Raw genomic sequence first — 13,951 nt, forward strand, 5'->3', positions numbered from 1 at the left:
TCTAATGACAGTCAGTTGGGGGTACTTGAAGTAACATTTTCTCCTGGGAAGAAAAATGAATACAAAAGGCCAGTATCTCATAATGTGAGTTGACATATTTTAGCCTAAATCCCATTTGTATCAAAGAGCTTTCTTTAAAAGCCTTGATTCGAGTGGAATTTGCTTTTGGAGTTGGAGAAAAGTGTTTGCAGCTGAAACTGATTGGGGTTCAGGTACTTGGTGACAGATGCAGCTTATTTGGGAGGAGAGAGGAGGGGGAATAAAAGAGGCTCTGGAAACAACTACTTTGTTCCTCTTTTTCAGGAGGCTCTTAGCCATTCTTTCTTTGTTTTTAAATACAGCTCTTGTTCTTATTCCTATCTCACTATGCCATCCCCTAGCCCTCTTAATAGTTTTCTTTCCCTGGAGTTTTCCCCTTCTCTGGACCTGAGGCCCTGCAGTAGTCCCCTGGTACTCCCTGGTAGAGGCGGAAAACTCTTCTTGGGGGGAACTCCGCCGCCGAGGGCTCGTCGGCTGCCTCCCCGCCTGGCATGGTGCTCTATAGACTGGGATCAATTGTGCCTACTACACCCCTTGGGCTCTGGGGGCTTTGGGGCCGTCTACAAGGCTACTTACCGTGGGGAGACGGTGGCTGTGAAGCAGGTGAAGAAGTGCAGCAAAAACCGGCTGGCATCACGGCAAAGTTTCTGGGCTGAACTGAATGTGGCCCGCCTCCTCCATGACAATGTGGTACGTGTTGTAGCTGCCAGCACCTGTGCTCCTGCCAGCCAAGACAGCCTGGGCACCATAATCATGGAATATACTGGCCGCACTACCCTCCACCATGTCATCTATGGTATGGGCTGCCTGCGGGGAAAGGGAGAGGATGAATGGGATGGGTGTGGCAGAGAACCCCTAAGCATAACTGACTCCCTGGCTTATTGCTCTGACATTGTGACTGGTTTAGCCTTCCTCCACTCACAATGCATTGTGCACCTGGACCTGAAGCCTGCTAATGTGTTCATCACTGAGCAGGGTGTGTGCAAGATCGGAGACTTTGGGTGCTCCCAAAAGTTGGAGAATAGTGTGTCCCCAGGTCCCCAGCTTTGCCAGCAGGGGGGCACATATACCCACCGTGCCCCTGAGCTTCTCAAAGGGGAGAGGGTCACACCCAAAGCAGACATTTATTCTTTTGCTATCACCTTCTGGCAAATGGTTACCCGTGAGCAGCCTTACTCGGGTGAGCGCCAATATGTGCTCTATGCGGTGGTAGCCTATAACTTGCGTCCTTCTCTGGCTGCTGCAATCTTCTCTGAGACAGTCTCAGGCCAAAGACTTGAGACCATTATCAGTAGTTGCTGGAGATCTGATGCAGAGGAACGTCCCAGTGCAGAAATGCTGCTTCAAAGCCTCCATTCACTGCAAGATAGACAATAGCAGGTTCTGTGGTGTCTCTTTCTTCTTCTTTTTCCCTTTTATGCCTGGCTTTTCTCTTGATCCTTTTTGTGTGTGTGTGTGTGGCTGCATTAGCATATTGTGGATCTGACCTCTATTTTGTCCAAAGAGGTTAAAAAAAATGTACCTGTTGATTGAGATTTCTATAAATAAAGTGATTAAAATTAGCTTGGTCAGTGTTGAGGAAATACATAGAGGCAGGACTGTCCAAAATGTGTCTGCTATATCATCTGCCTTGCCCAGGAGAAAACAGAATTTTGGTTTTGAACTATGGTATTTGAGGGGTGAAGTATGACTGTTAAGCCACCAAAAAGCATTTTTATAAATGCCTCAGACCAGAGTGATAGGCATCTTGTAACAATCTAGCTAACTATTTGCAAAATGTGAGATGGAGGCAGTATTTTCAACTGCCTCTGAAAATCTCTTCATGTATCTGTCTATTGATAACCTTCCTTCTCATTCCCAATTCTCCCAACAGATACGGATCATACATCCTATAAGTAGATGTACCGAGAACAGTCAGACATTGAAGATAACCTTTCTTCCTCCACTTCCCCAAATGTCAATTCATTTTATGTGTGATGAGTTAGGAATAAGGATGTTGGGTCACTTGTGTGCCTGTTTAGCACCCTGGCAACAAAGTAAGATGGTTTTTCATCAATTTAAGTTCTTAAAGATAAACTGACTCTACAAATGCTGTATTAGCAGGTGTATTGAGTTAAGAAAAGGCTGCAGTGTTGCCAGCTGTTAAGGTGAATCTATTTGTGATGGTTTACTTAAAACACTGCCCCCTGTAGTCTATGGAAAATCACAGCTTTCACAAACTGCTAAAAAACTCTGAAAAGAAATAAAGAACCAAATACTTTAAAGCCAAACTCTTGATTTTTGGGGGGCCTGATTCACAACTTTTTAAATACTGGGGGTTGGCACTAAGGAAGACATTTTAGAACTGCTAGGAAGGAAGCTGCCGTAACAACATAAACGTTTTAGAGAGATTCTAATTGGGGAAACTAGTACTGCTAGATTATCACACCTCCCCTGTGTCTTATCCATCTGTTGCATCTTGGCATAACCTGTGCTGAAAGTTTTCTGGGGGCAAAGGCTGACTCTACGAGTGTTTGCAGAGTGCCTAGAATAATGGTGTCTTGATACTGAATTGGGGTCACAATAACTGACACATTCTGGATGATTAGTGTTGTAAGACTGAATTGGAACTGTGAAGACAGCTATAGTCTGTACTCTTTCAGCTCTTCTCTTCATAGCTCATTTTGGGAAGCTGGGAAGCTGTGGTTCAGTGCAATTTTGTTATTTCTCACTCATTTCCATTCCTTAAAGAATTAATGTATTACAAGTCAGAAAGTTACTGATTTGTTCACTTCTTATGAAGTATTGGAAATAGGTTCTTGTCATTTGGAGTTGGAAATGCTAATCTTCAATATGAAAATGTCTGTGGCTTGTTGATCACAGAATTTTGCATATTTAAAAGGTACTCCTAAATCTTCTACATAATATTTATTATTGAGGGCTTTGAGAAGCATACCGGCATGTAGAAAACTGTAAAGGTAAATATTAGACTTGGTCTTCCATGTTTCTTGTTTCCTTCAAAACCTGCTTTATGGAGAGGTCATTGTGTGGCAATTTCACAGTGTACCATAATCACTTGCCCCATAATACTGTACAACTTAAATCGAGAGTCTTATGAATTTTAACATACTGTTACCATATTGAGTCGCATGGCTGTCTTGGAACTTAGTGATCAGAGTGCATTTAATGTAAAACCTAATTTAGAACAGCTAATCTTCACCAAGCTACTAATGGTCTGCAGACATAATGTTTTAAGCTAGTGACACCTAGTGTTCTAGTGATAGAAATGTAGCCGTGTTAGTCTGGGGTAGTTGAAGCAAAATGCAGGACAATGTAGCACTTTAAAGACTAACAAGATGGTTTATTAGATGATGAGCTTTCGTGGGCCAGACCCACTTCCTCAGATCAAATAGTGGAAGAAAGTAGTCACAACCATATATACCAAAGGATACAATTTAAAAAAAATGAACAAATATGAAAAGGACAAATCACATTGCAGAACAGAAGGGGGATGCGGGGGGGGGGGGGGGGGGGGGGAGGAAGGAAGGTAAGTGTCTGTGAATTGCTGATATTAAAGGTAGGGAGAGTGGGATGTTTGTGAGTTAATGGTATTACAGGTGATAATTGGGGAAACTGTCTTGGTAATGGGTGAGAAAGTTCAAAGACTTGTTAAGTCCTTGTTGGTAAGTGTCGAATTTTAACATGAATGACAGTTCAGAGGATTCCCTTTCAAGTGCAGATGTAAAAGGTCTTTGTAGCAGAATGCAGGTGGCTAAGTCATTTAGAGAGTGTCCTTTCTGGTTAAAGTGGCAAGAAACTGTTTTCTCTTTGTGATCTTGTCTGATATCTGTTTTGTGGGCATTAATCCTTTGGCGAAGTGTCTGAGATGTTTGTCCAATGTACATAGCAGACGGACACTTTCGGCACATGATAGCGTAGATTATATTTCTGGATGCGCAGGAATATTGGAACAGGATACCATACTCAAAGAGGCTCTGGGAGACAGACCCATAGTCTCCTATAGACAGCCACCTAACCTCAAGATGATTCTTACCAACCACCACAGGACATACCACACTAATACCAACCCTGGTACCTTCCCTTGCAACAAACCCCGTTGCCAGCTTTGTCCACACATTCATTCTGCTGATGCCATTATTGGACCTAACCAAGTGAGTTATAAGATCAAGAACACATATTCCTGCGCATCCAGAAATATAATCTACGCTATCATGTGCCGAAAGTGTCCGTCTGCTATGTACATTGGACAAACATCTCAGACACTTCGCCAAAGGATTAATGCCCACAAAACAGATATCAGACAAGATCACAAAGAGAAAACAGTTTCTTGCCACTTTAACCAGAAAGGACACTCTCTAAATGACTTAGCCACCTGCATTCTGCTACAAAGACCTTTTACATCTGCACTTGAAAGGGAATCCTCTGAACTGTCATTCATGTTAAAATTCGACACTTACCAACAAGGACTTAACAAGTCTTTGAACTTTCTCACCCATTACCAAGACAGTTTCCCCAATTATCACCTGTAATACCATTAACTCACAAACATCCCACTCTCCCTACCTTTAATATCAGCAATTCACAGACACTTACCTTCCTTCCTCCCCCCCCCCCCCCCGCATCCCCCTTCTGTTCTGCAATGTGATTTGTCCTTTTCATATTTGTTAATTTTTTTAAATTGTATCCTTTGGTATATATGGTTGTGACTACTTTCTTCCACTATTTGATCTGAGGAAGTGGGTCTGGCCCACGAAAGCTCATCATCTAATAAACCATCTTGTTAGTCTTTAAAGTGCTACATTGTCCTGCATTTTGCTTCACCTAGTGTTCTGAATGTGAAACACCATAAGACTAATAGATCTCAGCTTCTACAGTAGTTTCTGGTATCAGACTCTGGGTTCCCTGGCACTAAGCACTGGACAAATGTTGTCTGTTTAGACAAGTCTTAAAAAGCAAAGTGTCTAGAGTGTAAAAGTATCAAGCTGGAAAAACAAACTTTTTGGAACTTAAGCAGCCTCCCCTCCCTCCCCCCAAAAATATTCTTAGCCAGTGTGGGGGGAGGGGGCGAAGAAATCAGAAGCTAGAGCTATGATGGGGGGGCTGGACAAACATTTGAGCTTCCTGAACAGAAAGAGGGATCTGATAGCTATAAGAAATCTTAGGAATGAAGTGGCAAGATTCATTTACAGTATGGCTGCCTGGGGAAAGGATTCTGAGATGCTGCTGCAATTATGGGCTTGGTCACCAGGTTATTTTCAAATTGGTATTCTCAAATTGCCAGAGAGGTGAGACTATTGGGTGACTTAATCCAACCTCTCATTTCCTGAGAAGGTTGCTACTGGTCCCTTTTAAAGGGCTTCACTAGCTTTTGTAGAAACTTTGGGGGTGGCTTATAGCAGTTCTTTGTATAACTTTTCATTGGGATTTCCCCTCTATTGTCATATCTATGTTGGTGTGAACAACTGTACCCTGACCACAAAGTGATGCAATGACAACTTTGTCTCTGGCATCCTCTGACAGGATATATGTTTCAGTGTTATGTTTAAGATTTACACAGGAATACCTTTTGTCTGCCTCTGTTCTCCTTTGTTCCTAGCTTATCATATCCATACAAGTGAATAGCAAGTCATTTAAAACACTTAGTTCTGATAATCTGCTTCCCAAACTATGCCTCAAAATTATGGTCAATTATGTATTGATGAATTAGGGCTATAAAATAGCTCTTCACTTAATTTTTGTAGGCTAACTGCAGTTAAACGTAATCAGTTGTATTAATTATTATCAATGTTAAATACTATCAATGGAATCCATAAGGGTCAAAACCTTAATATGACTTCATAGACATTCTCAGGAATTTGTTTCCAATGTTGTCCTTAGTTTGACAAACACACATCTATAAATAATGCATCTGTAATGTGGATGAATAATCTCATATGCAGAGAATATGGTTAATATGAGTGTGCTTCGTAGAATTTTCTGCTCAAGTATCCCTAACAATTTAGTGTAATTAGAGGGCAAGGTCTGCAAAGCAGATCTGTAGCATAAAGAAGCCTAAGCAGAACACTGGGATGACAGAATTTTCTTTCTGAAACTTTTTAGGAAAAAGTCAAGATGCAACTCAGAAACAGATTTTATTTAATCCTAGTGCTGTCAAGTTAAAATTTCAACAAACATGATATGTGGAAAGTGTCATGATATGTGATCAAGTGTCAACACACCAGTCAGGAGAACTCTGGGCATGTTTTGGATCAAAACGAAAACTCTTCTCAGTCTCAAGGCTTTTTGGTTTTGGTTTTTAATTTTCCCTCTTTGAACCAGCCCTTTAGAGCTGGGAAATACTCCAGATTTCAGGTGTCAACTTGATCCACCAAGTGATCAGCAGAAAAAAGGAAAAGATTGCAGCTGTCTGAGTTACCTTGACCTGCAAAGACAAATATATAAGGGAAATGAGAATGGATGGAAGAAGAGATTAAATTGGAAATGGAGTGTCTGAATTTTAGAGAGGAAAGGTGAGTGTGGTTGTGGGGTTTTTTGTTTGTTTTTTAATTGGACCAACTTGTGTTCGAGAGAGAAGCTGTTGTCATCCGAAGGCACTTCTTGAACTGAGAGAGCTTGGTACCATCTCCACTATAAAGGAGAACTTGTCTTTCACCAACAGAAATTGGTACAGTAAAAGATATAACCTCACCCACCTTATTTCTCTAATACCATGGGGCCAACACTGCTACAACCACACTGAATACAACTGTTTTTGTTACTTTATTTTGAATTGGTCTTCTGTAGCTATTGGTGAAGCTTTGTTTGCAAACAACATGTAGGCATCTTTTTGGGGGTAGAGATTTTTTGTGTGAAGTTCTATGCTCACTTGTGAATTCAGTTGGACTACTCATGTCTAAAATTAAGCTTGTACAGAAATGTATGCAGGATTATGGTCGTAGGTTACCCATCAACTCTCCCATATGTAACTGGAAATGTAATAGGGCTAAGTTGGGGAAACAATGAATATTTTATTTATAAAATGTTCAAAGGCAAATTATTCCATCTGTTCCTGCCATAAATATCCTATGCCATCCTTGTCACACCTCTGCACTTCTGTTATCCTCACCATAAAATAGGGGTTGGTTTGTTTGTCAGTTCAGGCAAGAAGTGGGCAAAAGTCTACTTGCTCCTAGCCCAATGCTAAACATGGAATATTTTGACAGGAAAGGCAAGATCAGATCCTAAATTTCCCAGAGCACATTAGAGTTGTTAAGCAGCCCAGCCTGACACAGAGTTCAATGGTCCAAATATTCTGCTAAGGAGTAAACAGTTGCACTTGTTTGTGCAGTGTTTCTCAACCAGGAGTACATGTACCCTTGAAAGACCACTGGATACATCAATTTGTCTATAAACTTGCCTAGTTTTACAACAGACTACATAAAAAGAACTAGCAAAATCAGTGCAAACTAAAATTTCATACAGATATTGACTTGTTTATACTGCTCATGTATAGTTCATTCTATACACTGATCTGTAAGTACAATACAGGCAGTCCCCAAGTTACGCGGATCCGACTTATGTCGGATCCGCAGTTACGAACGGGCCCTCCCTCTCCCTGGTCTCCAGCAGACCAGGGAGAGGAAGCAAAGCCGCGGAGCACGCGGCCAGCTGACAGCCCACACGCGTCTGGGCTGTCCGCTGCCCGCGTGTTCCGCGGCTTTGCTCCCCGTCCCGCTGGTCTGCAGACCAGGGGAACGGGGAGCAAAGCAGAGCAAAGCGGCGGAACACGCGAGCAGCGGCTTTGCTCCGGACACCTGTGGTACAGCAGCTGGGGCGCTGCCAGTTGGTCCCGTAGCGCCGCTCTGGGCGCCACTGGACCAACCCAGCAGCACCCCAGCTGCTCTGCCCCAGGTGTCCCCAAGTCAGCCGCTGCTGAAACTGACCAGTGGCTGACTACAGGAAGCCCCTGCCCTGGGCTTCCTGGAATCAGCTGCTGATCAGTTTCAGCAGCAGCTGACTTGGGGATGCCTGGGGTTCTTAAGTTGAATCTGTATGTAAGTCGGAACTGGCCTCCAGATTCAGCCGCTGTTGAAACTGATCAGTTTCAGCAGCAGCTGAATCTGGACGCCAGTTCCGACTTACATACAGATTCAACTTAGGGACTGTAGGTTTGTTCTTATCTTGTACGTAACCCGGGGACTGCCTGTATTTATATTTATATTTGATTTATTTTACAATGATACAATAAAAACAAAGTTGGCAATTTTTCAGTAAGAGGTCTGTGTATTTTATGTTTATAAGCAAGTGGGTTTTTGGGTTTTTAAGTAAGTGTGAATAGCTTTCTTTACAGCTGCTGTTTTTTTGGTAGACAAATATGTAATCAAATAGAGATATTTGGATATTCTTAATTAAATAAGGACAATTAAATGTCTTTGTATGTTGCCTCCAGTGGGTCAGTTTAAACCATGGTGAAAATTAATCTTAAAACAATGACCTAGCTCATGGGGTTGAATGTATCCCTGCAGAGAGATTCAGCTGCTAGCTGTATCACTACAATACGTAACCCACCACCAAGGTAATAAAACTAATAGATTTCAAAGCCAGAAAGGACCACTGTGACCATCTAGTAGTCTGATCTGTTGTATAAAGCCAGGCTATAGAACTTGACTTGACTTCACAAAATGGCTCCTAGAGCATATCTCTCTTTAATCAAATTTTGATTTAAAAAAATGGCAAGTGAGGGAAAATGTGCCACAAAGCTATGTACATTCTTCCAATGGTTAAATACCCACAATGTTAAATTTATCCTTTTTTTTTTCCATTCTAAACTTGTCTAGCTTCAATTTCTAGCCATTGGATTATTAAAAACCTTTTTCTGCTGCACTGAAGAGCCCACTATGAAATCTTTGTTTCCCCCGGTGGGTACCTATACTTCATAAGCCCCAAACCTTCTCTTTGTTAAACTAAATAGATTGAGTTCCTAGAGTCTCATTATAAAGCATGTTTTCTAATCACTTAGTATTCTTGTATGTCTTCTCTGAACCTTCTCCAATTTATCAACATCCTTCTTGAGAATCCTGGTCACCAGATCTGGACACAGGCTTCCAATAGCAGTCACGGCAGTGCCAAATACAAAGGTAAAATAATTGCTCTTCTGTTACTTGAGATTCCCCTGTTTATGGATCCAAATATTGTGTTAGCCCTTTTGGCCTCAACATTACACTGTTCAGCTGATTATCCCCTAATCCTTTTCAGAGTGTCTGCTTCCTGTATAGATGGACTATCCTCTTTGTTGCTAGATGTATGTATTTACATTTAACCATATTGAAATGTATATTATTTGTGTCCAGCACACCAAGTGATCCAAATCAGTCTGTATCAGTGTCTTATCTTCATTATTTAACTCACTTAATTTATGCACCATCTACAAACTTTCAGTTATGAATGTTATTGCCTTCCAAGTCAGATAAAAATGTTAAATAGTATGGGTTCAAGAACCAGTCCCTAAAGGACTTCACCAGAAATTATGCAGTTATGTCACTTCTGCAAATAAAGTGACCTGAAGTGAAGAAATAAAAGATTTTTCTTATTTTACTAAATAAAGCCACTCCTATTAATGAGAATCAAGACCTTTAGAAAGGACAACTTTAAGAGACTTTTAACTGGAAAAAATACCTGTGAGGTTTGAATAATGCAATACTTGTACTGATGTTTGACAGAAAAATATTTTACAGCTGCAGTTACAAGCAACATCCTTTTTTTTTTTTTTTTTTTAATTGTTCAGGTCTCATGTGGCACAAGCCAGCAATACTCTTACTGAAAGTATATGTTCAGATTAGTTCTTAGTTCTACAACTTCAAGGTTAGAATTTCTGTAATGTGCAGGTACATTTCCATTGGGCAGAATCAGATCCTTATTCAAACATCAAGCCAGGTTTCTTGGATTTCTTTCTTCTGGGGATTGGACTGAGATCACAGGCTTTCTTCAGACAGGTCACCTAACTGCAATCAGATAGTACAGTAATAGGTTTTAATCACTACTAATCTGGGCAAAATGGTGTCAGGCTCTGTATTCTATTATGAATACCTAAGGGTATGTCTATACTATAGGATAAGATACACAAGTTCAGTTATGTTAATTACATAGCTGAAGTCCAAGTACCTAACTCAATTTTTTTGTGCTGTCCATGCTGCAGGAAGTGGAGAGTGTGCACCTTTCACTAAGACTCCTCTTCCTCCCGCCCCCCTTCTTTGTAGAAGGACTACTGGCATTGACAGAAGCGCCCTCTCAGTTCAAATTAGAGTGTCGTCACTAGACCTGCTAATTGAACCCCGGAAGATGAACTGTGGCAGCTTCAATCTTCTCTGTAGTATAGATGTGCCCTAAGAGATTTAATGCTGCATATATTTTTCTTTTCCTTTCCCCAGTCACTGCTATGAATGCTTTTCTGTACTAATGGATCTTATGAGCAGAAGCTCAGGATTTGAGCCCATGACCTCTTACATTAGGAACAAGAAGCCATACCCCTATGTCAGCAGCAGGAAAAAAAACTTTAGGTAAGCTTAACTTTTGAATAAGTAGAAACCTGCTGCTGGTCTAAGACAAAAGACATAAGAATTCTTTAGAATACCAATTCTTAGTTACTTATGTTTCTATTCTACAGTGTACAAGTAAAACAACCCAGGTCAGTTTGCAGTTCTCCAGTAATTTTTTTTTGACACATTTCCATCTACTCAGTGAATGTAAGTAAGCAGTATTTTTAAAAACAAGGCTTAAGTGTTTGTAAGATAAATAGACTAGCAATACCTGGGTATTGCATTTTTTCAGTCTGGATGGTTCTCTCATCTCCATATTGCTGATAAATCCTCTAATTTGTATCACTTTTATTTTCATAACCCTAATAAATAGAACAATATATTTTATGATCATGATCAAGTAATTTTAAGACATTTTTATAGTGTCCTAAAACTTTTCAATAGGATTTTTTTTCCTGGGGTCTTCTCTATTCTGACTCATTAAAAAATGAGTCTCCCCTCTATCCAGACAAACAGGTAAGAAAAATAAGTCTAATCTTACCCCCGCCCCAAAATCCTAGCAAAAATCCTTTAGCAGTCTGTCCCTTCCCCCCCAGTAAACTCATGTTTTGTTTTGTTTTTAAAGTAAAGAATACTTATGTTCCACAATAACCTTTCACTAGTTGTGAGAGGTCTAAGACTTCTCAGAGACCACCCAGAATACTTTTCTGAAAACTTCCACCGAGCATATGTCCTGCTCAAGAGGAATACCTTGTATAATCATGTGAAGAACTGCTTTAAATATGTCCCTATTAAAAGATTCCGACTATGAGAAGTCTCTAGTTTTGTTGTTGCAGGCACATAAGCATATTAAGCCACTTGTTACAAAGCTCACCCTTTTGAGATGAGTAGAACTTTAAGAGTTAAAGTCCTTCTTTTATGTCAAACAATCTTGTAAATTCACACTGGACTATTAGCTGTTTTTTCAACTGCATTTCATTGCTAATTCATATTCAATGTGATCTACCTAGATTCTTTTCAGCAGTACTAACATTTAGCCATTTTATAATTACACGTTTGATTTATTTTTCTTCCGAAGTGAAAGTTATTTGTACTTTATTGCACTAAATTTCCTTCTGTTAATTTCAGAATAATTCTTCCATTTGCAAGGTTCTTTCGAATTATCTTGCCCTTTAAAGTGCTTGCAAACACTCCCACCATGGAATCATTTGTCAATTTATAAACATACTGTCTACTCTTTTATCCAAGTTAATGAAGATATTTAATATCAGACCCAACAATGAACCCTGTGGGCCCCTACTAACTATGCTCTCCTAGTTTGACAGTGAACCATTGATAAGCATTCTTTGAGTGTGATCTTTCAACTAATTGTGCATCCACCATATAGTAAATTAATCTAAATCTCATGTTCCCAGTCTACTTATGAAAATATCATGTGGGTTTGTGCCAAAACCCTCACTAAAATCAAGATATCACACATTGACTACTACTTCCCTAGTCAATAGACCAGTAACCCTCACAAATTCCAAGAGCTAGGGCATCTACAGGAGAGATCTGGGTTCAAAGTTACAATAAGGGCACCCCTCTTTCTGCTGCAGGTGGTAAGTCTAGGTCTCTTTGCTTTTGTTAAAATGACCAAAATAAAAACTTTGTTTTTATTGAAAAGAGTGACTGACTTTGCCAAAAACTAGTTATTTTTAGATTGATCCAAAACAAAACTCCCCCTCCACCCAAAAAACCTGCCACTGAATGGAAAAAAATCCATTATGTACCCCACTCTACTCCTGAGTCAAATAGGGGAAACCTACCCAAAGAATCACTAAGGCCTAGACTGAGGGCCATGAGAACCCTGATTCAAAGCGAACAAAGTTTAGACTTGTGACACTAAGGGCTACCTTGAAATACCATAATAAATAGACTTAATAAATTGACCTCACACAGGGAGTGTGTATGTTTAGGTGAAGAGAATCTTAGTATTTTGACCTGAGCATTTTAGCATTTTTTATAAGACCCAAAAGGGAACTGAGAACAATGCACCTTCAAGGCCCTGTGGTGTCACAAGGAGGTGCCTGGCATTGTTTCACTTGTTTTATTTTTCTGAAAATAGAAGTTTTGATTTCTGAAAAGCCAATCTTCTAAAACTTCAGAAATATAAGAAGACTTAAGTAAAGCTTAGCTCTTCCTTCTCCCAAATCTCAGCCAGTGATGGACAGTAGGGTGTTGAGGGAGCACAGCTGGGAGTCCCGTACCTCCTGACTTCAGGGGCAGGAGAGGTTGGGATGGGATGGGGAGATTGTATGGACCCCTCCTCCTTCCCTTGACAGTGAAACTGAAAGGTTCACACAGCATACAAAGCCATCTCTTAAAAGTTTCAGAATGAGACTGGCAATGGAGAACAAGGGCTGCATCACCCCAAAGATCAGTATATTCCCCCACCCTATAACTGGAGAGAAAAGCCTCAGAGCAGTTTCTTTCAAGAGAAGATTAGATAACTGGGCCTTGTCTACACTGAGGGGTTTTTCTCGGAAAAACTCTGCCACATCCAGGGAACGCATTTGCTCTTCCACTTTTTTCTTTTTTTTTTTTTGCAGAAGTGCAAACACACTCTTTCAGAAGCCCTGTCTCCTTCATTCTATGAGGAAGAAGGGATCTTCTGAAAGAGGGAGATTTTTCTGAAATTTGGCCTAGTGTAGATGGGCCACAATAGAGCAGCACAGCAGCGGAAGTGGTGCCTAAATATCCAGCCAGAAAAGTAGCCAGAGCAGTTTAGATTCTGCAAAGACATATACATGCTTACCTTTCTGCACTATGAATAGGCTCTGATCCATTGGGACTACTAATAGTATGTAAAGTTGTGTGTGTGCAAGTCTTTGCAGGAACTGGCCCTAGAATCTGCATTACTACAGTTTGAGATGTAAATTTCATACCCTCATTTGCAGTTTCCTCATCCCACACCTTACACATGGAAACTGACTGTCCTGGCTCACAGCCCATTAATGCACTATTGCCAACCCCAATCATTAAAAGATCATGACAGTAATACTTTTCAGTTATTTTCTTGCTGGTTTTTGAGTCAGATTCAAAGCTTTTTCTCTGCAGCAATAAGTGCTAGAAATGTTTTAAAATTAAAGCTTTTTTATAGAAGTGTATAGTCACATGATTCCAAGAGCGTGTTCAAGATAAATATAACGTGGCCTGAAAAGCAAGAGTTAGCAAAACTTTATATGAAAGTAACTTACCATACCCCTAATTGCTTTCTACACATTTTTCAAGATTTATTTCTATAAACAGTTGAACAAAATCTTCTACACCCTTAAGACAAGATGACTTCTCTTTCCATGTTAAATGTGCCAACCAACACTTCAGCTCATTTTATGGATGGAATGCCTGTTGTCATC

The 13,951-nt window shown here is 40.3% G+C and overlaps 1 protein-coding gene across 1 annotated transcript; it reads left to right on the plus strand.

The window, feature by feature from the left end:
* The first annotated feature begins 218 nt into the window (after positions 1 to 218).
* On the plus strand, positions 219 to 1,601 carry MOS (MOS proto-oncogene, serine/threonine kinase). Its single transcript, XM_006126155.4, has one exon. It carries the CDS (start codon positions 367 to 369, stop codon positions 1,414 to 1,416), a length of 1,050 nt encoding a protein of 349 aa, XP_006126217.1. The 5' UTR covers positions 219 to 366; the 3' UTR covers positions 1,417 to 1,601.
* Positions 1,602 to 13,951: the final 12,350 nt, after the last annotated feature.

The sequence above is a fragment of the Pelodiscus sinensis genome, chromosome 2, assembly GCF_049634645.1.
Source record: "Pelodiscus sinensis isolate JC-2024 chromosome 2, ASM4963464v1, whole genome shotgun sequence".
Classification (NCBI taxonomy): Eukaryota; Metazoa; Chordata; order Testudines; family Trionychidae; genus Pelodiscus; species Pelodiscus sinensis.

What these genes read in the sequence shown, in the direction of transcription:
- MOS (XM_006126155.4), top strand. Translation starts at nt 367, where the DNA reads ATGCCATCCCCTAGCCCTCTTAATAGTTTTCTTTCCCTGGAGTTTTCC.